Source organism: Ixodes scapularis, unplaced genomic scaffold, assembly GCF_016920785.2.
Source record: "Ixodes scapularis isolate PalLabHiFi unplaced genomic scaffold, ASM1692078v2 ptg001029l_1___fragment_2___debris__unscaffolded, whole genome shotgun sequence".
In the NCBI taxonomy this organism is placed as follows: Eukaryota; Metazoa; Arthropoda; class Arachnida; order Ixodida; family Ixodidae; genus Ixodes; species Ixodes scapularis.
In genome coordinates, this window is record NW_024610085.1 from 159,382 (window position 1) to 182,964 (window position 23,583).

A 23,583-nucleotide genomic window follows, 5' to 3' on the forward strand; every position below is an offset into this window, starting at 1 on the left:
AAGTTGGAGATATCTGGCGAGCTTAAAAAGGGCACGCTTCGATCAGCACTCAGTACTGACCACGTACACCACGCAAGATGCGCCTGGGCATCTTCCTTGCTGTTGTGTTCCTGGGCATTCTACACCGGGCCTCGTCGGTCCCGCACGGTGTATTGCCCCCAAATGCGTACGCTGTAAGACATGACACTTCCCCCCAGGTTTCTAAGGCACCAGCCGACGAATGCAAAAACGTTTCTTCGTCGGGCAGTCAGAAATGTGGAACAAAGACGGTGACCCACGAGAAGACTGTGATCCCCATCGAGAAGACAGGCGAGACCGAAATCATAAATGGCGAGAATCGCGGCTGTCCCGGCGATAAAGCTCGACAACTGAAAGGTTGCGTCGACATTGGGACAACGACTAAAGCTCCTGTTACTTCACCAACAACACCCCCGTCAAGAAAAGACTCCGTGACTAAAAAGCCTGAGCAGTGCAACTTCAACAACTGCAAGCTTCCCAACTGCTTGTGCGAGAGCACGAAACCTCCGGTAGACAACATGCCCCAGTTTGTGATGCTGACCTTCGACGACGCAGTCAACCAGGAAAACATGAAATTCTACCAGGAGCTTCTTGCAGATCCCAAGCGCAAGAACATGGCCAGCGGATGCCGCATCGCGGCCACTTTCTTTGTTTCGGGAGACTACCTTGACTACCCGTCCGTGAACGAGCTCTACAGAATGGGCAACGAAATTGCGCTACACTCCATCAGGTAAGTTTAATCCTCCGTTCGTACACTCGAGCAAGGTACGGAGAAAAAATAAGCCCTTCAAAACTAAAAATGCTAACACAAAAACAACAATGGTCGCTTTTTTTTTTTTTATGCGGGGTAAAAAAACAGTGTCTTTTGTCTCCCAATAACGAGCAAAGGCAGTGATAACTGAGATTTGGATTCATCGACAAGCTAGAGATCACAGAGCCGCCGTTTCTTGCACGCCAGAACGGAAAATATGAGAGTCGCGCCTCGGCCTTCTCGTGAAGGGCCCTATCCAGAAAGAGCAACGAAGTGTCAAGATAAGAAATAAAAACAAAAGGGTGATCGCGCTTGGCAGCAGCAACGCTGCAAGCCTGGCGCTCGCTTGTTTAGCGCGTGCTAGGCGTATTGAGCGGGTCGCTGGCTTCGCTTTATGTGTGACCACGTGACGTGATCCAGCTGGAGTACCTCGAATCACGGTGAAGCATATGTAAACGCTTTGGACACGCGCCAGATTACAGTCACCATTGCTGACGTTCTCTTGCCTTACCGAAATAACGAGCCTCCAGAAAGATCATTGTTGGGCAGAAGGACAACGAATCTAAAGTGGAAATAACCTGGCCTGCTATGATAATGGAGTGAAGGAAACGGAATAAGAGAAAAAAAAAAACTGCAGGTCAGTAATGACGGCGTCCATGCACAGCTGCTTTTAATCACAGCTGCCACATAAAGTCCTCTCCTCGCCGTGGTTGCAAGCGGCGCCACCAGATGGTTCCTCGATATGCAGCTAATGGCAGCAGCATCGCAGACACGGTTTCCCGCGCTTCTCTATGGGAGACATGCTTGTTTTTAAAGTCGCTTTCTGTACGCGCCACGTCATAGAGAGCTTGGTAGTTGCGCTACACGTGTTGCATAGACACTGCTTCGTAACTTACCCTAGTTTCGTGCCTCAACGGCGGCAACACCAGTTTTATGACCGCGTTGAAGCCCAAAGATATCTGTCGCGGTATTCAAGTCCAGCAGCGTCTGTCAAGGTTAAAGTCGCTATGTACTGCACAAGTAGCGCCATTGCCTTCCATGCATTCGTGTTTCTTATTTCATCACTGGAGTGAGATTGGTCATGGCCGTGTCCCACTTGAACGACAGACACACACAACCGACACCAACAAGCTGCAATGACGCAAAGGCATCTTTAGCAGGCTTGCAATCGCTAGTGCTTACTTCCCGAGTACCGAGAGACTGCAATCCTGCCAAATATATACATGGCGTGCACGGGACGTCATTCAAAGAGCGCTCCAATGACCACCAGAGAAGAGGGGAAGAAGGAGCTACCCTCTTATCAGGATCCTCTTTTATGCCTCCTAGATTTGCACAAACGTCGCTATTCTCCTCCCAGGAGATTATAGAAGATTAGCCCGTCACTCGAAATTCTTAAAAAACAGCTTCCATATCCTCCTCTTACATGTCGGTCAAAACTAAGCGATGTGACGTCAGTGCAAGCCATGTATAACACTTTTCATGGCAAAGGTCACCAGGTGGTGCTCCAGTCTTTGGTGTCCCAAAAAACGTCCGGTTCATAAAAAAAATGAACAAAGCCCACCCCACGGTGTAAGATACACTCTATAGGTAAGGACACGGCGGGGCTGAACGCGAGGCGCGAGGAATCAGATAGTGTTCGTTCGACGGGCATCCGAAAGGCTGCATGCAGCATTCCGCGGCAACCGTGCCGGCGGCTGACAGTGTCGCCGGCGGCCAAACGGAGAAACTCTGTGAGAACGAAAAAAAAATTATCTCGTTGCCGTGACACCCCGGTATACCGTGGTCTTTCTGCCCCAGCGACAACCTCGCTGGAGCTCTGCGCGTGTGGAGTATGAGGCGGCACGAGCCGTCTTTGCCGTACCCACGGGTCGACGAGTCATCTGCCGCCACCGCTTGAAACCATAGTGAGAGAAAGAGAGAGAGTGAAAAGCGAACTTTATCTGCACTGCGCGAGGAGCGCGCTGTCCTCACCTGAGGAGTATTATCTTAGGTGTAATACGCCAAAACAACAGGGACAGACAAAACGAAGGTAGAACTAGACAGGACGCGGCGTAACTTTCAACTGAATTGTTTATTTAGAAGACAGAATTTTGGAAAAATATAATATAAAAGCAGGCACACGTGGCAGAACAACAGATATGGTCCAAAAACACACCCCCCTCAAATGCCAGCGTCATTGGTTCTTCAAATAGTGGAATTCTTTATCAGTCAATGACAAAGAGGGAGCGCTTATGCAAGTATTGTCGTGGTGGGACCTAATCAGGAAAGCTTCATGAATTTCTCTTGCCGTTTTTGTTTTATAATGGCCCATGACACAGGTGTCACCAAAGATGGGGCTGCACTTTTCAGAGTTGGGCCCGCAATCGCAACGGTCACAATGAACCGCTAAGTGGCCAGACGGGGACTGTCTGATCGCCAACGCATGCTCTCTGACCCTATCATTAATGCATCTCCCCGTCTGGCCAACGTACACCTTACCACATGACAAGGGGATTTTATACGTGACACTGGTAGCGCACTCGCGGAACTTGGTGACATGTCGTTTTTTGCATGACTCTCGTGTCACATCCGATTCGTCTCCTAATCAGCTTATCCTCTTACACAGCGAAGAAAGTTTGTTCGGTGCGGAAAAAACGACTGGTATATCAAAGCGATGGGCCACCTTCTTCAGATTGTGGGACATCTTATGTATGTACGGTAGGACAACAGGCCTACCTACTCTCTTAGGAGCCCTTTCGCACACTGCGCTGTTGTCTTTTCTCATATTTTTTGCTAAGGACTCTGAAACATCTCGAAGAACATGACGGGGGTACCCTGCCGCTTCAAGTCTGCTGAGTTGAGAATGAAAACTGTTGTTCATCCTGTGGGGGCATGATTTCTTTAGCGCTGCCCTTAGGCAAGATGAAGCAATGCCCCTCTTCACTAACTTGGAATGCGCCGAGCTGAATGGAAGCATTCCTTTCTTGGAACGGGGCTCATACGCCCAGCAGGTATGCTCCGCTCCGAAATATATCCCAAGATCCAAAAACTGCAGCCGACCACAGACCGACGTCTCGTGGGTGAATTTTAAGCCGAAAGCGCAGCTAGCGAACAATTTTAAGAAATCGGTGATTGCTTGATCATCCGCAATTACAGGGCGGGAAACACACACCAAATAATCGTCTACGTAACGAAAAAGTTTTACATGTTCCTTTTGCTGAATTTTTTCAGAGATACGCTTGTCGCAATTTGCAAGAAAAATGTCACACAGTACCGGTGCTACAGCGGAACCGATGCAGATACCACGTTTCTGCACAAACAGCTCTCCCTCGAAGGAAACGACAGTGGAGTTGAGGTAGTGGTTCAGCAGCTCCAAAAAACCTTCGACTGTGAGACCACACGCATTGCGAAATGGGACTTCTCCATTTTCCTCAATACAAAGTCTAACAGCCTCAAAAAGGTGTTCATGGGGGACCGAATAAAAAAGGTCTTCCACGTCAATTGAGAAGCCTGTTGTCCCCTTGAGGACTCCTCCCTGTAGGAACTCTAAAATTTCTTCAGAATTCCTGACCAGGAAAGGATCCCCCAGCTCCAACGCAGACAAGTGTTTACGTAGAAAACCCCCCACTTCCACCTGCCACGAATCCCTCTCCGTAACTATAGCCCTGAACGGACACCCACTCTTGTGGGTTTTTGCTGTGAAAAAAACTTCCAGGTTAACATTTTTTGACGATTGCACTTTCTTTTCTAAGCTGGACAGATCCAACTTCTGACATAAGGCTCTGGTTTGTGATTTTACCCTGTTCAGTGAAACATCCTTAACAGGTTTGAAGTGTTTTTGTATGGCCTCACGTGACTTGTGTTTGAACAGCTTTTCTTCCGCTACCACAAAGCCGCCCTCCTTGTCAGCTACTAGTAGACGGAGGTTATTTTCCTTGAAGTGTGAAACAACATGCCTCAAATTGAAGCCTGCTTGACCAAGTCCTGACGTGCGCATAATAACATCTACACCTTCAGATACGCACCTGTCCCTATCCTCCTGTGCCGCCTTGTCCGCCAGAGTTCGCACCAATCCAAGCTTGTCCACAGGCTTCATCCTGGGCGCCAGGCTTGTCTTGGGTCCTTTTTCCAAGATACGGGTGACATCTGGCGGTGCAGAAGCATCTCCCAGAAAGGTGACACAGTCCGGCGAATCAAATCTTCTCTTCTTTTTCGGCAGCGACGATCGGAGCCTATCCCAAAGGAATTCTGTGACCTTGGAAGCAAGTCGAAGGTGCTCTCCATACTTTCTGCAGGCCTCTCTTTCGGTGGACGTGGACTCGTGTTCAAACACAAGTCACGTGAGGCCATAGAAAAACACTTCAAACCTGTTAAGGATGTTTCACTGAACAGGGTAAAATCACAAACCAGAGCCTTATGTCAGAAGTTGGATCTGTCCAGCTTAGAAAAGAAAGTGCAATCGTCAAAAAATGTTAACCTGGAAGTTTTTTTCACAGCAAAAACCCACAAGAGTGGGTGTCCGTTCAGGGCTATAGTTACGGAGAGGGATTCGTGGCAGGTGGAAGTGGGGGGTTTTCTACGTAAACACTTGTCTGCGTTGGAGCTGGGGGATCCTTTCCTGGTCAGGAATTCTGAAGAAATTTTAGAGTTCCTACAGGGAGGAGTCCTCAAGGGGACAACAGGCTTCTCAATTGACGTGGAAGACCTTTTTTATTCGGTCCCCCATGAACACTTTTTTGAGGCTGTTAGACTTTGTATTGAGGAAAATGGAGAAGTCCCATTTCGCAATGCGTGTGGTCTCACAGTCGAAGGTTTTTTGGAGCTGCTGAACCACTACCTCAACTCCACTGTCGTTTCCTTCGAGGGAGAGCTGTTTGTGCAGAAACGTGGTATCTGCATCGGTTCCGCTGTAGCACCGGTACTGTGTGACATTTTTCTTGCAAATTGCGACAAGCGTATCTCTGAAAAAATTCAGCAAAAGGAACATGTAAAACTTTTTCGTTACGTAGACGATTATTTGGTGTGTGTTTCCCGCCCTGTAATTGCGGATGATCAAGCAATCACCGATTTCTTAAAATTGTTCGCTAGCTGCGCTTTCGGCTTAAAATTCACCCACGAGACGTCGGTCTGTGGTCGGCTGCAGTTTTTGGATCTTGGGATATATTTCGGAGCGGAGCATACCTGCTGGGCGTATGAGCCCCGTTCCAAGAAAGGAATGCTTCCATTCAGCTCGGCGCATTCCAAGTTAGTGAAGAGGGGCATTGCTTCATCTTGCCTAAGGGCAGCGCTAAAGAAATCATGCCCCCACAGGATGAACAACAGTTTTCATTCTCAACTCAGCAGACTTGAAGCGGCAGGGTACCCCCGTCATGTTCTTCGAGATGTTTCAGAGTCCTTAGCAAAAAATATGAGAAAAGACAACAGCGCAGTGTGCGAAAGGGCTCCTAAGAGAGTAGGTAGGCCTGTTGTCCTACCGTACATACATAAGATGTCCCACAATCTGAAGAAGGTGGCCCATTGCTTTGATATACCAGTCGTTTTTTCCGCACCGAACAAACTTTCTTCGCTGTGTAAGAGGATAAGCCGATTAGAAGACGAATCGGATGTGACACGAGAGTCATGCAAAAAACGACATGTCACCAAGTTCCGCGAGTGCGCTACCAGTGTCACGTATAAAATCCCCTTGTCATGTGGTAAGGTGTACGTTGGCCAGACGGGGAGATGCATTAATGATAGGGTCAGAGAGCATGCGTTGGCGATCAGAGAGTCCCCGTCTGGCCACTTAGCGGTTCATTGTGACCGTTGCGATTGCGGGCCCAACTCTGAAAAGTGCAGCCCCATCTTTGGTGCTACCTGTGTCATGGGCCATTATAAAACAAAAACGGCAAGAGAAATTCATGAAGCTTTCCTGATTAGGTCCCACCACGACAATACTTGCATAAGCGCTCCCTCTTTGTCATTGACTGATAAAGAATTCCACTATTTGAAGAACCAATGACGCTGGCATTTGAGGGGGGTGTGTTTTTGGACCATATCTGTTGTTCTGCCACGTGTGCCTGCTTTTATATTATATTTTTCCAAAATTTTGTCTTCTAAATAAACAATTCAGTTGAAAGTTACGCCGCGTCCTGTCTAGTTCTACCTTCGTTTTGTCTGTCCCTGTTGTTTTGGCGTATTACACCATGATGCAAAACCAACTAGCCCAACTAGCCATCCTCATTTTATTATCTTACACCGTGGCCCACCCTAACATCACTGTTTGAAATGTCGATGAAACGTTTAACCACCAATTCTCCAGGTGAACGCCAAAAGAACGAAGTACAGCGAGATTTGTAAATAATTTTCGAATATTCTTGCAAACCAACTTGCCTTCTCCAAGACGTTAAATTGTCCAGCCGAGGGCCCTCGCTAAGTCTCCAACTTTGATGTACTGTACACTCAGCACGAAATGAAATCCGAACGCCGGAACGCGTGGCCATCGACACAGGCTGCTCCTCCTGGAGGGCCCCTGAGAACAAATGAAAATGCACAGGGGTGCGAGGTTACGGGTCCTACTAAGAAGTGCTTAACCCTCACGCGACACGTTTTGGACTTCCGCGTTTCGCCAGTGACGCGCTGTAAGCGCCGTCACTCGGAGTGCTTTTGTGTCGCCGCACTGTCTCCCGATCGACACCTGCGGCTTGCGCGCAGCGCGAGTAGGTCGATGTTAAGAGCAGCAGCAAGCAGCTTGCGCGCGCGCCAGTGGAGCGCGCCCATGGTGTCTTCTCCTCCTGGCGTTCGCAATTTTTGTTGTCTGTTATACGTATCGTAATTTTATAATTAGCAGTACTTACAGCAAATATAGCGCGACGTACAAGACAGATGAACAAGTTGGGACATATGACGAGTGCTGACACCCAACTGAAGGTTGCTACTACAAATATTTCGTATACAATATGTAAACACATCCATACGTCCACTCCCAGAGCTCGTTCATTAACCTTTTTTTCGTCAGGCACGTATGCCTTGCTGCGAATGCCATATTTCAGGTCTACATACTCGCGCACTCGGCAAACATTTTCCTTATTTGTAGTGACTTGAGCCTTGAACAGTACGTCACTCTGTACATATTCTGGTCCATCTGTCCAGCGCACCCATTAATCATCGCTTTGTGTATCGGATGCCCAATGATATCTCTTCAGCGCTGTCAATAATTATCGCTTTGTAAGGGCGAAATAAAAGTTGAAACATTTCGTGCACAGAAGACCCGTAGTGCTTGATGACGTGTCACCGGAACCACGCGGAAGCTCTGGTGAACAACGTGGCACGCGCGGTTTCTGCGAAATAGTGAAACATCATAGACGCGAAATAAAATTCGTTTATTGGCCACAATCATACTCTTTTTTTTTTTAAAAAGTGCTGGAGCAGACCGACGTGGGCGCCTCGCTTTTTATGAGCAATGCGCATGTTTTCGTGCGAGGTTATCAGTCGATTTTTTATAAAAGGCGAGAAATTGCTCGCTCGCGCTCTCCTTGGTAACCACCGATATGCCAGGCGTATCAATTCCGGAGCGGAATAAATTCATCACCCTGTCTGAACAGGGCCTACCACAAAGAGCTACAGTCAGGTTAAGCGGCCGCCCGGTGTCGACCGGGCGACAGTGCGGCGACACAAAAACACCCCGAGTGACGGCGCTTGCAGCGTGCCTACGGCCACAGACGCGCCGCGCGAGGGTCGAGCACATCTCAGTAGGACCCGCATCCTCGCGCCCAGGCGCATTTTCATTAGTTCTCAGGGGCCCTCCAGGTGGAGCAGCCTGTGTCGATGGCCACGGGTTCCGGCGTTCGGATTTCATTCCGTGCTGACTGTACATGTAGCATTTGTGCTTTCAAGCACTGGTGACAAAGCAAGCTCGAGAGGCTTGCGAACGCGGAGCGACCTGAAGTCGCTTGGGACGCAGGAGGCAGTTCACGTTTGTAAACAGCAAAAGGGTCTATATACCTTCGCGTGCATGCCGCACGTGTTTGAGGCTTGTCGGTGCCGGTACTTTATGTGTGTCGCTCTAGTGTAACTTGGGCATTAGGGGCCTGCCATAAGAAAGCTGTGTTTAAAAAAACGAGCAGCGTTTACCCCCTCAACTCGCAGCCAGCCAGAACAAGGGCCACGTAATCTGGTGTCAATATTAATCATAATCACGCGCTGTGGTTAGCAAAGCTCAAGGCAACCGCTGATAGTGTCACACATTGTAGGATTTTTGCTGTCCCCGTCATAAACTTCTTGACAAAGTCACATGCTCACCGTTAAAAGGCCTGACACACTAAACAATGGCGAAGCAAGCGACACCACAGAATATGAAATTCTAAAACCACATTACCTAAAAATGAAGAGTCATCAGTAAAGTTTCGAAGGTTCTAACATTGGCGGTGTCTTTTGTGTCTGCCATTGTGCAGGGACTCTTCAACTTCCAACTGAGGACACACCTTCGAAAGGGGTCTATTAGCGGCCACGTGCCGTCAGCTACTTATCGTCTGCCATGAGCAACAGTTTTGACGGTGCGATACGAAGCTGGTGAACGCTCTCATCAGCACGCGCTTAGCGCGAGGTAAGCGCTATGCTTGTAGCGCTCCGCTGCATGTGGGAACAGGCCTTTATACAGCCTAGAACTTGGTCTGCCTCAACGGGCGACGAGTCTCCCAGCTGTAGATGAAACATTTAGCCAGTGCGGTACAACCGCTAGCCTGGGGTCTTTAACCTGCACCACGCAGTAGGGATACATGAGCGCACGCCAGTACGATGCTCATCCAGATCGAAACGGGCAGGGGTGGGGATATACTCGACGAGGCAGTCATTGTCACGAGCCCCAAATCGAGCGCTCGCGCTGCGCTGGCGCACAATCTGCGAGGCGCGGTGGACTAAGTCCACGCTGCACCTCCGTGATACGTTATCACTTATCAAGTTTTGCGAAGGAGAGATTGAGAGAAAAAGTCCGTGTTTACTCTTGATATTACACAGCGACAAAGAAGCGCCTCGTTCAGTGGAGTTTTGTGCGAGCGTACCTAGGTCCCAGTAGTGCCAGTAAGCCTGCCAAAGGTCAGAAACGTTTAAACCCAATATTGTTCTACGGCTCAGATTTAACACCACCTTATTCTTCGTATAATTTTTCTTTGATCCCTTTTTTGCCCATGTTCCTGCTCCTTTGGCTTTAAAGGTCGCGGAAATTTTTGCTTTAATAACCTATGTTCTCTTTCTCTCTCTCTAGCTCTCTCTCTCTCTCTCGCTCTCTCTCTCTTTCTTTTTTTCTCTCTCTACTTGTGTTTTCACACTAACCTTCGAGTTTGACGGTGCAGCGGCGAACTTCGACGATCGTAGTGGTCGTACTCGTAAGGGCGACTTCGGCAGCGGCGCGTATGCGGTGGCATCATCTCGGCGTGCACTCCTGGGCGTTCATCTTACCGAAAAACGAGTTCACATCGCTAAGTTGAAAGCATTCGAGTCATCTAGGCACGCGCGTGAAACGAAGTGTTTAGAGCGGCGCAGCGTAACGCGCGTCTCACCCACCAGCGTAGCGGCGGACGCCATCTTGAGGAGACGAAAACGCGCTCAGATGCATTCAAACGGCGCGGAAGTGACGTCATGTCACGTGACGTTCTGAAAACCAATGAAATGGCCGCTTTTGCGTCGCGCCGAAGGGGGCGTGGCCAGGCACTGTACGGGATATGGTTTGCTAATACGCGTCCGGCGTTCAAATGACGCAACTCTTTTCTAGCTCGCGGGAAACGTCATGGTCTTCGTTTCGCATGCTGTCGCGAAATGATTGCGGTTTCCGCATTTCTTGCATGTGCGTCCTTTTGCGGGGCGTGCTTCGCTGACGTGATGCTCCCTCGCGCATTTACTAGAGCGGCGGCTTTTAACTTGAGAAAGTGTGTTGACTTCCGCACGACTTTTCGTGCAAGAATGGCTTTCTTCGCTTTGTAATTTACCGTATGTTCGCGAGCGTGGCACATTTTGACAGTTTTTGCGAACGAAGCATTCTCAGAAAGAAACCTTTCTTCTAGTTTCTTGTCTCTTAGTTTGCGTTCTTCCAATTCACCAAACTCACAGCTTTTAGCGAGTACTCGCAGCTCCGTTAACCAGTGGTTAAAACTTTCACCGTCTTTCTGGTCACGCATTGCGAAACGGAACTCGTGATGGGCTAGATTTAGCGCTTGCTTGTAGAAAACTTCAAACTCTCGTTTAAGTACTTTGACGTCGCTTTTTTCCTCGTCACCTTCAACACAAAAGTGCTACACGTTTTGCGTGTGTCTTCTCCAATACTGATAAGAAAAGTGGGCTGCCTGTACCTCTTTCGGCTGCTAGTCCAAGTAGGTTGCAGTTGCGAAGAGCTCGAACCTCTTGCCTCTACGTCTTTCAACTCTGCCAGACTTCTCCTGTTGTATCCAGGGCTTTCGGGGAAGGCAGTAGCGTGGTTACGGGTGTGGCTGGCAGCTGCGACGTTGTTGGCCTTCAAGCGCCATGTCTCTGGCCCGATGACTGCTCCGCCCAGGCTAGCGTGCTAGCCGGTAGCTCTTTCGGTGTTGGTCCCGTGCATTGACCGTGAACCGCCCACTCCTGGGCACCATGGCTAGGTTCAAAATCTTACTCGCGTAACCTGTCTCCTACGCCAGCGGGTAATACCACGTGACAACGCGAGTAAACGATCCATGACTCGATTTTAAAACGGCCGGGATAATCCCCTCGATTCTACGCGGATTGGATTCGTTTTGGGCTACGGAAAACATAAAACACAGCAGCGATGGCAGAAAATAGCGGACGATCCTTTTGACCATGGATAAATCACTCGAAGAGACGATTATATTAATCACGACGCAGCGTTTTCTGAGGTGGATTCACTAGCTCATTTTACTCACCTTTCTTTTGAGCTGTATTGAGGTAAAAATTACTCACTACTTACAGTTAGACATCAAACATGTGTTTTTATTATTCAGCGCGATCGGCTGTAATTCTAGTCGAGGTTCCCTAAACGTATATATTCCACGCATATTAATTTGCACCGGTTACGTTTTGCAGGAATTGTTTCCACATGGTGTAGCGGTACAGCGCAGGGTGCTTTCTCGAGAGTGATATGTAACTTACGCTCGCTTAGACGCGAATATGATTACAATGAAATCTTCGATGCCTTCACTGCTTTACAAGCGTTATCCTCTCGTTGCACACACCCTTGGGGAAACAAAAATACCACCTCATCATTTACTGCGTTCGAACATTTTCAGCCTTGAACGTGAGAATACGGCATTCCCTCCCATGCCGAGAATGCGAAGAAGCTACTGTTTAAGCTTGTACTTTGATAATAACAACAAGTATACCTTCCTGGAGAAGATGCAGGGTCTGGATGCAATGCAGTCAATTCCTGCGTTGAAAACAGGAAATCGCGATAACCACATATAAATGGCTGCACCTCATTCTTTGTCATTTCGAACGTCCGCCACCAAAGCCAACGGAGCAAGCGAGCTTTAACGGCCGTCGGCGCAGAAAGCAGACGACGAACGGATCACGTGACGTATTTACTCGATTTAATCCGACGTTACCCCCCGATCGAGCAGGGTAGAGTGAATAATTACTAGGGAGTAAACAACCCGCTTCTGGAACGCCAGTTCAGACGTCATCGAGTAAACTCGAGTAAGCTTTGGAACACCATGGTACGAAACCTATACTCCGGAGTCGGATCGAGTAAATTTTGGAACACTGCCGGTGTAACTTCGACAGTGCCTCGTGCGAAATAGATGCCTTATTGAACATAGTTACAGTTGCGCACACAGGGACAAGGACAGAGAAGAGGAACACGTAGACGACAGACAGGCGCACACTCACAACTCATGTATTAACGAAAGAAGAAAAGAAAGTGGTACAAAACGCGGAATCCGCTCGAGCGATGGCCACACAGGCACGAGGGACCACAGGCCCGAGGGCTCGAGAGGGACATGTAAAATTACTCACACGAAAAAGATTTTAAGAAGGAAATTTCCTCCTCTGTTAATGAAATACAAACGGAAAGCTAACACATCGCTCGCCCATGCTTAGGATAATGAAAGCTTCAAAAATCTCTCTGGTGTGTTTTTCTCGGTACCTGCCTATTATCTTGGTTTTTGCTAAGGATGGCGTACAATTACAGGATTTACAGTGCAGGGGTAAATGGCCCCCCACCCTAGACTTTAGAGAGAGATTGTGCTGTCGTGGCCGGTCGTTCACACACCGTCCGGTCTGTCCAACGTAGCTTTTACCACATGACAGGGGGATCCTATATACTACACTCAGGGAGCAGGGCACATAAAAGTGGGAGTGGTTCTTGTGGCACATACGTTTTTTTAGATGCGGAGAACCTCTTGCTCGGGTCTATGTCCCGCGGCGTCCGTAGTCCGCACTCACACTACGCATGCGCAACTCTCCTCCTTCCCTCTCTCCAAAAGCTGTGCGTTACTCTCTCCGCTCTCTCTCTCTCTACCAGCTGCGTGCACTTCGCGTCCGTTCGCTTCTACTCACACCGCGCGCGAATGCGCAACTCTCCTCCTCTAGTCTCCTCTCCTTCAAGTGTGAATATAAGCAGCGGTAGCGCGCTGCGCGCGTTCAAGGGGAGGAAGTGGCCATGATGTCGCAATTTTCTGTTGAGACAAAGCAAGTATTGTGCAAGCCGTTCGTGACCTAAAATATTACTACGACCTGACCGGTGCGGCAGTTCATTGGGAAAAGTGTTGCGGGCTTTGGCATGGAACGTGGGCCACGAAGCCTCGTATATTTCAAGATATCAATTTTATGTCAACGCCTACGCAGTATTTAGGAGTACCGTTGCAGCATTATAAAAACTCGAAGGCGTACTGGTCAAATGTTGTCAAGGAAACACGCGATAGGTGTAGTAAGTGGGGTGGGTGGGAGTTGTCTATATTTACGCGCGCCACCGTCTGTAACATCTTTTTAATTGCAAAAATTTTGTATGTGCTTCAAGTCTTGGCGTGCGCGCGTGTAAATCTGCAAAAGCTGCACCGCGTTTTTGCTGAGTTCATCTGGCGGTCTGGATGGGAAAGGATTTGTCGGGACAATTTGTTTCGTCACGTCAGAAATGGCGGGTTGTCATTGTCACACATTTTTGTCAGGCAGGTTGTGTCGCGCTTCATGTTTCCTAGGGACCAATGAAATCCATTTCTTCGAGCTGTAATTCAGACCAGACTGTCAGATGAAATTCCTTTGTTTGTCGTTTCATCGTGTTGTCGGAAACAGCGCAACATTGGTAGTTTTCTTAGAGAAGTGGTGGAGGCTTTCCGTTTTCTGTGCGTTCGTTTCTCTCTTGAATACTTGTCGGGTGTCACGCGTGAGCGTTTAACGCGTGATATCATTGAAACTGTTTTCCCCATCCCTTTGTACCTGTCCATTTTCCGGGCAAGTCCTGGCAAGACGTGTTATCCCGGGTTAAAAAGATGGCAATCCCACCTGGTATAAAAACTTTTTTCTTTTACTTACACACAAACACCCTCCCCGTGAAAGTTTTGCTTCAGCAGAAAAACATTTTTGTTCCATGGGGTGTTCATTGTTTTCTGTGCAAGAAATCTGAGACCATAGAGCACGTATTTTTAGACTGCTGGGACGCTTTTCTGTTCTGGGATGTCCTTCAGAGGACTATCAAAAAAGAGTTACCGTTAACGCCGCAAGGCATTAGATTCCTTCCTCTTGACAAAGATGGTGAAACTCCTGTTGATTTTATTATGGTTTTGGGTTTGCGCGCGATTTGGCAAAGCAGAATGGCTGTGCGGCATGCGGATGTTGATGCACGTCCTGTGTGGATGTATTTCGTGGAAACGGTCCGCAGACTGAACTCAGTTTATGCCACGCTGAAGTGCTCACCTGACTGTGTGTCAGTACCGAATGTGCTAGAAAATATGAGAAATTTTTAACCCTCATGCACTTCGGCCATCCGTCGAGCATTTGTTTTTATCCATGTGGCTTTGTTTGTGTTCTTGTCTAAGCAAGCAATAAAAAAAAAAAAAAAGAAGGGGAGGAAGTGGCCGAGTGGGCCAACGCGTCTCAGCTCGGAGCGTGGAGCGAAAGCTTGCGCTGGGAACCTCTTGGGTTCGAGTCCCCGCCGCCCCCGCCCGTTTCGATCTGGATGAGTTTCGTACCGGCACGCGTTCTTGTAATCACTACTGCGTGATGCACGTTAAAAATCCCAGGTTAGCGGTTGTACTGCACTGGCTAAATTTCTCTTCGACAGCTAAGAGACCGATTACCCGTTGAGGCGCATCTCCATCAAGGCTGTATAAACATAAAGAGCAAACCAATTTCTGTGCGCGTTCAGTTCACCGCTGCTGACTCCACTTCACTCCGTTCTTCAGATGAAGTGTGATGGAACGATGCTCCACATCACCCCATAGTTCCCCTCGGGAAGATGGTGTAATTTTTTTTTTTTTTAAATTGTTTACCTTAGCATGAACTTTTTGACAAATTTGAGCCAGTGTTTCGGGGGCTGACATCACTAAAAGGACCCCGTAACGGCTAGCCACCTTTTTAAGATTGTGGGAAATTTTATGCATATACGGGACGACCACAATTCTTTTTTTGTCAAAAGCGGGCTTAGGTTTTTGAGCTCCCTTCACTCTTGACCAGTGTTCCCACTACCTCAGTCGGCACCTGCATTGGAATGCCCGAGGATGTCAGCCTCTCAATTTGTGCTTCAAAACTACATTGGAGGTTATGAAAACAAGACTTATTTAAGGCGCTTGTAAGGCATGACATAGCTATAACCCTTCTAACGACTTTGGAGTGAGAGGACGTGTAGTTTAGGATGCCTTTCTTGGAACGAGGGGAAAAGGTCCAGCACAGGTGATTGGGTAGTAGGGAAAGCGAAAGGTCCAGAAATTGCAAAATTCCTTCCTTTGGCGTTTCACAGGTAAAGACAAGTCCTAAACCACATTTGTGGAAAATGTCCATTGTCTTACAGACAACATCATCATCGACCGTCTTTTTGTACACCAGCAGGAAGTCGTCCACATATCTAAACACTTGTGTGACAGTCGTAGGTAGGATCAATGGAAGACTCAATAGCACGGTCAACACCCGAAAGAAAAATATCGCTTAAAACCGCTGCTACACATGAGCCAATGCACACACCCGACTTTTGTAAATAAACCCCATTTTGCCACCCTATGAAAGTGGAATTAAGATAGAAATGGAGAAGTTCTAGGAAACTTTCCAACGTTACCCCACATGAGTTCCGGAACGAAAGTTCATCATGTGACTCAATGCAGGACCTTACAGAGTCGAGCAAGGAACCATGGGGAAGTGAATATAAGAGTTCCTGAACATCCACGCTGAAGACAGTGTGATTGTTAAAGTTATTTGTCTTCAGAAATTCAAGAACAGCCTCCGAATTCCTGATAAAAAAAAAAGAGGGGGGGGGGGGGGTGCTTTATTCAAGAAAGTCAGTGTTGACGTAGATCTCGGAGGGGGCGTTGTCGCCCGACTGATAAGTGCGTGTACGTGACTCTGCATGACGTCACATTATACACGTGACGTTACCCCAATCGAGTGCTCGGGAAGATTGGAATATAGTTCTTGGCTTTATTTTTATTTTTACTTTTACTTACCATTTTTTTTTAATAACTTAATTTCATTTTCTTTTTATTCGGAGATAATGAATAGCTTGCCGGGAAAAGTTAAAGTGGCGATGCAACGATATTCAATTGGAATGTTTTTCACTTTACACGAGCTTACTGGCACTAGTGGGACTCAAGGATACTCGCACGCAACGCCACTGACCAAGAAACTTCTTTGTTGCGCTGTAATTTCGAGGACAAAACCGAGTGTTTTCATTCAATCTCTCCTTCGCAAAACCTGATGACGTAGCAGGGCGGTAGCAGTACCGCCCAGTGACGATATTTGAATGCAGCTCATAGATTGGACCCGAGCACTGCGTGGACACTCGATTTGGGCTCGTGATAATCGATAGCGCGAGAAGCATTCGGGTAGTGTCCTGTGTCCAATCGCTGCAATGCCGACAACAGCCGAACCATAACAATGTCTACAACTCAGCGCGTGTCCTGTGCCTTGCCAACCCCAGCGCATGGCTATGATCAACATTGGCGGCATATAATCGGCTCCAGATCACGTGACCGCTTGTTCTGGCTTCGAGTTGAGGGGGTGAACTCTGCTCGTTTTTTTTTTTTTATTTTTTTTCTGCGACTTCGATAGCGTGTGGTGAAAAACCAACGGGTATTTCACAGGTCATTAACGTCAGGGTCCGTTCTAAGCAGTATTCGCGCAAAATACAAAAAATCGTTGCATCGCCCCTTTAAGCCTGGATATTTCGAAAATGTGTTTCGCTGGAGTAACTAAAAACACCGCCGGAGCTCCCCTTTAAGGACCAATCATTTCAATTCGTTTTTAAAATACCTTAGGCACTCGTTTCGGGTAGTGAGGAGGAGCGTACGTTTCATTAGTTTATCCGCTAAATTCAGCTACACAATTCACTTAGCATTATTTCATGTTACGTTACGTAAATGTTCCCGCTATATTTAGTGGCGGAAACTGAGTTGGTCTATAGGTCGGGTGACGTCAATTGCCCCGCTACATTTTGCGGGAAACCTGAAATGGTTTCCAAGCCGTGTGACATTATTGCCACCTTCGATTTTAGCGGAAGAAACTAAATTTGCGTATAGCTGTCACATGGAGTAATCTTTCCCGCTAAATTTAGCGGTGAAAATAAATTGGTGTATAGAACACGTGGTATCGATTTTCGTGCTAAGTTTAGCGGTGAAACTGAATAAGTGTTTAGGTTATGGGACGGGTCGATGCTCCCGTTAAATTAGCTGGTGTTTAGGTAGCGTGACGTCTATTTCTCCGCTGAATTTAGCGGAGAAATGCACGGACGTACAGACGGACAAATTTATGGGGTTTGGTGGTTGCACAACCAAATAAATTCAAGTAAAAACACAAATCAATCAATAATCAAATCGAATCACACAGACCCAGTGGGGTCCGAAACAAGAAACGATCGAACAGAAATCACATAATGACTAAATGACTAGAAAAAAGACCACGAAAGCGGGGTTTGAATTCGGTGACAATGGAATTAGGGAGGTCTTTCCACCACGCACTTTGCATCCATCATTGAACTTGTCGTTTGCGACTAATTATAGACCAACTGGATCACTACTGAGGTAAATTTTATAGTGAGGTCGTAGGCCGGGCCACCGCGAAAAAATTCTGCCGTCTTACATTCGATGGTTTTCGCTAAAGTCAGAGTTTGTCAGTCATGTAGATCTGAGGCAATTTTTTCGCGACCCTCGGATTCAGACCTTGCCAAAGCTATAATAACTTCAATGAGCAAGAGCACCGTATCCCGCAAAAAAAAACAAAAAAATAACAATGATTTTCTCTCCTTTTCCCCCAAGCCACTCTATAGATCTATCTCAAAACTATTGGAATGACCTAAACACAACAGGCTGGGAGGCCGAAGTCGTCGACGAGAGGCTGATGGTGGAGAAGTACGCCAACGTTCCCGCACAAGACATCAGGGGTCTCCGGGGTCCCTTCCTCTTCACCGGGGGCGATGCCGGTTTCCGGATGCTGCACCGTCACCTCGACTACGACTGCACGCTGATCCACAAGAGGGACGGCCCAGACGACGCCCCGGTCTTCCCATACACGCTCGACTACGGTTTCCAGAAGCCTTGCATGGTGCCCAAGTGTCCCAACGACACCTATCCCGGCCTCTGGAGTGTTCCCCTAAACTATCTGTTCAGAAAATATGAGGAGGAAGGAGTCGATAAATACGGGCCCTGTGCGATGGCGGACGCCTGCCACCCGCCACCGGAAACTTCCAGTGATACCTTTGAGTACCTAAGGTACGTGACAGCAATACGTTGATTTCATTACACTTGAATTATATACTTGTACGGTACAAATAACAAGTAATGAAATTACTCGCAATCGATTACTCTTTGGGGTAATTTAATTTCGGGACCATTCTATTTACTTGTTAGGAAATAATCACAAGTGTAATTTGATTACCTGTAGTAGTATTAAAATTACTCGTAGCCGTTTCTTTTTTTCCCTTCCGTTTCCTATGACCTCTTTTGTTCGTACAAGTTTCCTTCCAAAAAATCATGGAACCAAATCACCGGAAAAAAAATGGTTCACCAAAAAGTATTCCCTATTTCTGTGACTCTGATTTAATATGGGACAGTACAAATACCCATTTTCAAACCAGCAGAAAAATCTGTCGTTTTGAAATTCTGAAGTAATCGGAGAAGTAACGGTTCCTTTTTAATTATAGCGGTCAATTATGCTTTTCTTCAAGTAATACAAGGCTGCGCTTAATTCAACGTAATATACTCTTTCCGAAATTCAGTGCCATCTGCGGGCTTAAAAAACACTTTCACTTTCGCCAAATGGATGGCGGTCATGAAACTGCATTTTCTTGGACACTGCCACTTTCGTACGTCAATGGCAGGTGAAACTTGGCTTGATCATCTCGTAATTTTTTCTTGGTTTGTTTCAGTTACAATTGTGTGAACATAAGAAGTGACCAGTACAAGGTGGTGACCCATAGGCCCCTTAATTAAATTTCCGCTATCAAAAGGCTGCAGAGCCAGACTTGTGAAAAGAAACTTATTGGGTCACCCTTTGTAATAAACGCTACGCAGCCGTTGTATCTACTTTGTGCCTGGTGTTGCACTGCAATTTTTAGAACGTACAGGCCTCGTATATAATCCGTTTGGTCGTATCTTCAACTTCTTCCTTCATCAGCTAAAAGAAGGCCGCCATTAGTTTCGCACAGATGCCATACACTGAAATCAACGACGGAATTGGGGATGGTGATCAAAGTTGCCGCACTGAATTTCGAAGGGAGTATATACAACTGCGCTTTGCAAACACAATTACATTTTCTTGTCATTCACCTCCGCATTACTCTGCACACATATTTGGCAAATTCTCGCTCATTTGTACTCTGGAGCCTGGAACGCGTCTCCGACTGGTGTGTTTTCTGCGTACTCAAATGCGGTTTCTCGATTTCCGCCTGATGACGTCATAGAAGTGCGAAGCTCTTGCCTGCCGCGATCCTGGTGGCCGAGTGCAGCACCACAGGGGGATGTATAAAACTCCTGTCCTACTGCACGTCGCTCTGCACTCAGACAGGTCAGGGAAGCCTAAAAACCCGAAGTTGGGACGCTGCAATGACAGTGACCCTCGCGTTTCCTCGCCTTTCTTGCCAGGTTATCTACGATTAACCGTCAGGATCGCGACTTCCGACAGCATGGCACGCCGGCATCCGTGACGTCGTTCGTTTTAACTTCGGGACGACTTTGTATCCATAGGGCGGGACAGGACGTTAGAAGCCCCAGTCTAAGAAGCGTTCCAAGGCGCCGGTTATAGTAACGTGTGTGTATGGTTTCTGATCCGCCGTCGTTTACACCCTCGACGCAGGTTCAACTTCGAGAGCTTCTACAACACCAACCGGGCTCCGTTTCCCGTCTTCATTCACGAGGCGTGGCTCATGTACGAGGAACGAAAGAAGGGCTACCTAAGATTCGTGGACTGGCTCATGGAAAAGGAAGACGTGTACCTGGTCACCGTGTCCGAAGTGATCGACTTCATGAGAGAACCCAAGTCCAGAAGCATTTACGCTCAGCGCCGCTGCACCAAAGAAGACCTGCCCGAGTCCACGTGTCCGAAACAGAAAACTTGCCATTACCCAACGACGACGCTCGGAAAAGAACGCTACATGAGGATCTGCGGAACGACCTGTCCTAAAAACTACCCATGGGTCAACAATCCGGACGGCAATTAGCGCCACCAGAAGCCTTCGCTCCCCCCCCCCCCCCCTCTCTCTCTCCTTGAAAGATTTAGTTACTGTTTCTGGCGGTTGATATAAACCAGCCCATTGTCAACATTCGAGTTGGTTTAGCCCCATATAACTGTACGCTCTCAGAATGCACGAAGTCCCGTTTTTGGAAGAAGCGCTCGTGCACGCGCCATTGAACAGCTAGCGACACACCGCCATGGCGTAACGTCATGACTCTACAGAGTCACGTACAGCTTAAAGACCCGGTCACCCTGCTAAGACATCATACGAAAGACAGCGTGCAGACACTGTCTGAGTCCTGCTTTCTTCCTCGAACGACGGCGCTGTCTCATTGGTGATGCAGACACTGTCGGCAGACATGTTCGGAGCGTACGTACGCGTGAAACAAACATGCATGGAACACGCGTGAGGAGCGTTCGCAGATGATTCTGTCATCGTGTCTGTAGCAAGCACCGCGTCTTTCGTATGACGTCGGAGCAGAAGGAGTGGTGAGCTGGGCTAGTTGGTGCGAAGACATGCGGAACATAAACAGCGCATAAAGGACGAGGACGAAGAGGAACACACAAGACACACACGCGCAGTGTGTGTTCCTTTCCTTTGTCCTCGTCCTTTATGTGCTGTTATATGTTCCAGGCGATGTAGGAGCAGTGTGACTCCGGCTCCTGAAATGTGGGCCTGACCAGGTGACGTCATCGCATCTTGCTTTGCGATTAGTGACGTCATCGCGTCTTGCTGGTGGTCATTTCTGCTTGTTCTTGGCAAGACAAGAAACCATCTACAAATTTGACGGCGCAAAGTGTATGAGGAAGAAAGTTCGCGCCTTGCAGCAAAGCCAGTGCCGCAATGGACGCTGACGTGATGCTCAACGCACGCCATGAGTTGACAGCGAAGTGATAATACAGAGTTTTAGTTAGATCGTTCCGACGAGTCGGATACCGATACCCGATACTCCGCCGCCGCCTTTGCGCGTGCATCGTGTCGTAATCGGGTATCCTTATCGAAAGGTATCGGAGGTGTCGGAACTGTACTGAAACTCTCTATTAAAGGGTAACTGCGAAGAAAAAAAAAGTATTTTTTTTAAACAGCCTAATTGGGACAAGCATGTCACAAAACAAATTTTCCGCGAAGAAAAAAAATTTTTTTTATCAATATTTACGCCACAGGACGTAATTTAGTCGGAGTCAGAACCTCTCCACATTTGAAACTCCCGCTCTTTCGACCCCCGCGGAAGAGGAGTACGCCCGCCCCTCACTCTCCTTGCGTTGCGGAGTTGAACGACGCAGCGTCTCGACTTCCAGTAAGATCTGGCAACAACGCACGGCGGCGGTATACGGCTCGCATAGAGATCATACATACTAACTCTAGAGGAAAAGGTCCGCCATTTTCCCATACATTCTGGCTGCCGCAAGGGGCGGATCATGCAGGCAGACCCTCGAGGTCCCAAACACGGTTACATCATCAGAGCAGTTTCGTGAAGTTTAACAATCCACGAACTTACCGGTGGAAAGATATTCGCGTTCCTTTCGAAACTTTCTTTTTGCATAGCGCGCAGATGTACGGCCTCGCGTTAACGCTAAACTAAACGATATTGAAAAGTTTCAGCGAATATAGGGGGCGCTCCGATCGATCCAACATGGCGGACGAGAGGGGGATAGATTTGCGGCGCCCGTAGACCGGTAGCGTATAAATAAAACAAAGCATGTCGTTCTCTGTTTGTTGCCGTGTGCGAGACGATCATCGTTTCAACCAAGACCTACCGTGATGCTACAGATGAAGTGTTCAAGCCAATCGAAGGCAAGAAATCTTGCCATAGTCAAGACATGTGCGCAAGTGTTCGACGTAAGCTCTCACGCTGGTGCAGCTGTCATCACGTTGAACCGAATGTACGCGGGTCCAAAGAAAGGTACATATCAACAATGTTCGCGCGTTGAAACCATTACGCGTACTTTATATAAAACTAAACTTATCGGTCTGCGGCGACAAACATTTTCGTTGACGTTGCTTAGATGATGTAACCATTCAGGCCTCGCATTAAAAGGTGTTGCGAACTCTTCGGTTGTTCTAGTTAATTGTGCTAAAAAGCGGTTGGATGGGAAGTATGACAACTACAGCATACAAGGGACGATTGAGGTCTTTATCCCGCGTTCTATGTATCGAAACATCGGTTACCTTGGTGTTATATTGCGATCAGCTGGTCGCCGATCGTCCTGTTTTTACGCATAATGTAAACAAGCCCCGGAAGCGCCAATCTCATTTCGATGTGCTTGTGCACCCCCACAAGCCTCGTTTTGGCTCTTGTGGAAAGCTTTATTGTAATAGCAATAGTCTCATCCGTTATTCGAGTTATATGTGCCACGGTGATATCTGCTGTGTGTGTGATCTGCTGACAAACAAGTCTGTATTAAATGCGAGAAGGAAAACGAAGGTAAAGCTTTTTTAACTGTTTTCTTTTTACAGAACAGGGCAAAGCTTCTAAAACAAGAGAAACCTAAGCTGATATCTGAGTGTGCTCAAGAATGAATGGCAAAAGGTGCTTATGCTAAGAGGTAGATGTACGCAGTTAATTTTCTGTGTGCCTCTGCATTGTAAATTGGAAGATATGTATCCACAGAAGACACGTGTCCTTTTGAAAATGTCTTCTATTAGGGCAAAAATAGGTTTTCATACACAACCGAAGAGTTTGCAACACCATTTATTGCGAGGCCTGAACGGTTACGTCATCTAAGCAACGTCAACGAAAATGTTTGTAGCCGCAGACCGATAAATTTAGGTTTAGATAAGTATGCGTCTTAGTTTCAGCCTCAAACACGCAACATTGTTGATATGTACCTTTCTTGATGACAACTGCACCAACGTGAGAGAGTCCACGTCATCGAACACTTGCACGCATATCTTCACTATGGTATGGCAAGATTTCTTGCTTGAAGATCATCTCGCTACGACCACCCACCGCAGCGATGCTGGCATCGAAAGGGCGCAACGCAGTCAGTCGCCGTCACCCGACGCT

At 47.7% G+C, this 23,583-nt stretch overlaps 1 protein-coding gene across 1 annotated transcript; it reads left to right on the plus strand.

Moving 5' to 3' along the window:
* Positions 1-77: 77 nt before the first annotated feature.
* Positions 78-20,663, plus strand: LOC8030834 (chitin deacetylase 8-like). Its single transcript, XM_029974893.4, has 3 exons — positions 78-748; positions 18,163-18,615; positions 20,198-20,663. Exons 1-3 carry the CDS (start codon positions 78-80, stop codon positions 20,559-20,561), a joined length of 1,488 nt encoding a protein of 495 aa, XP_029830753.3. The 3' UTR covers positions 20,562-20,663.
* Positions 20,664-23,583: the final 2,920 nt, after the last annotated feature.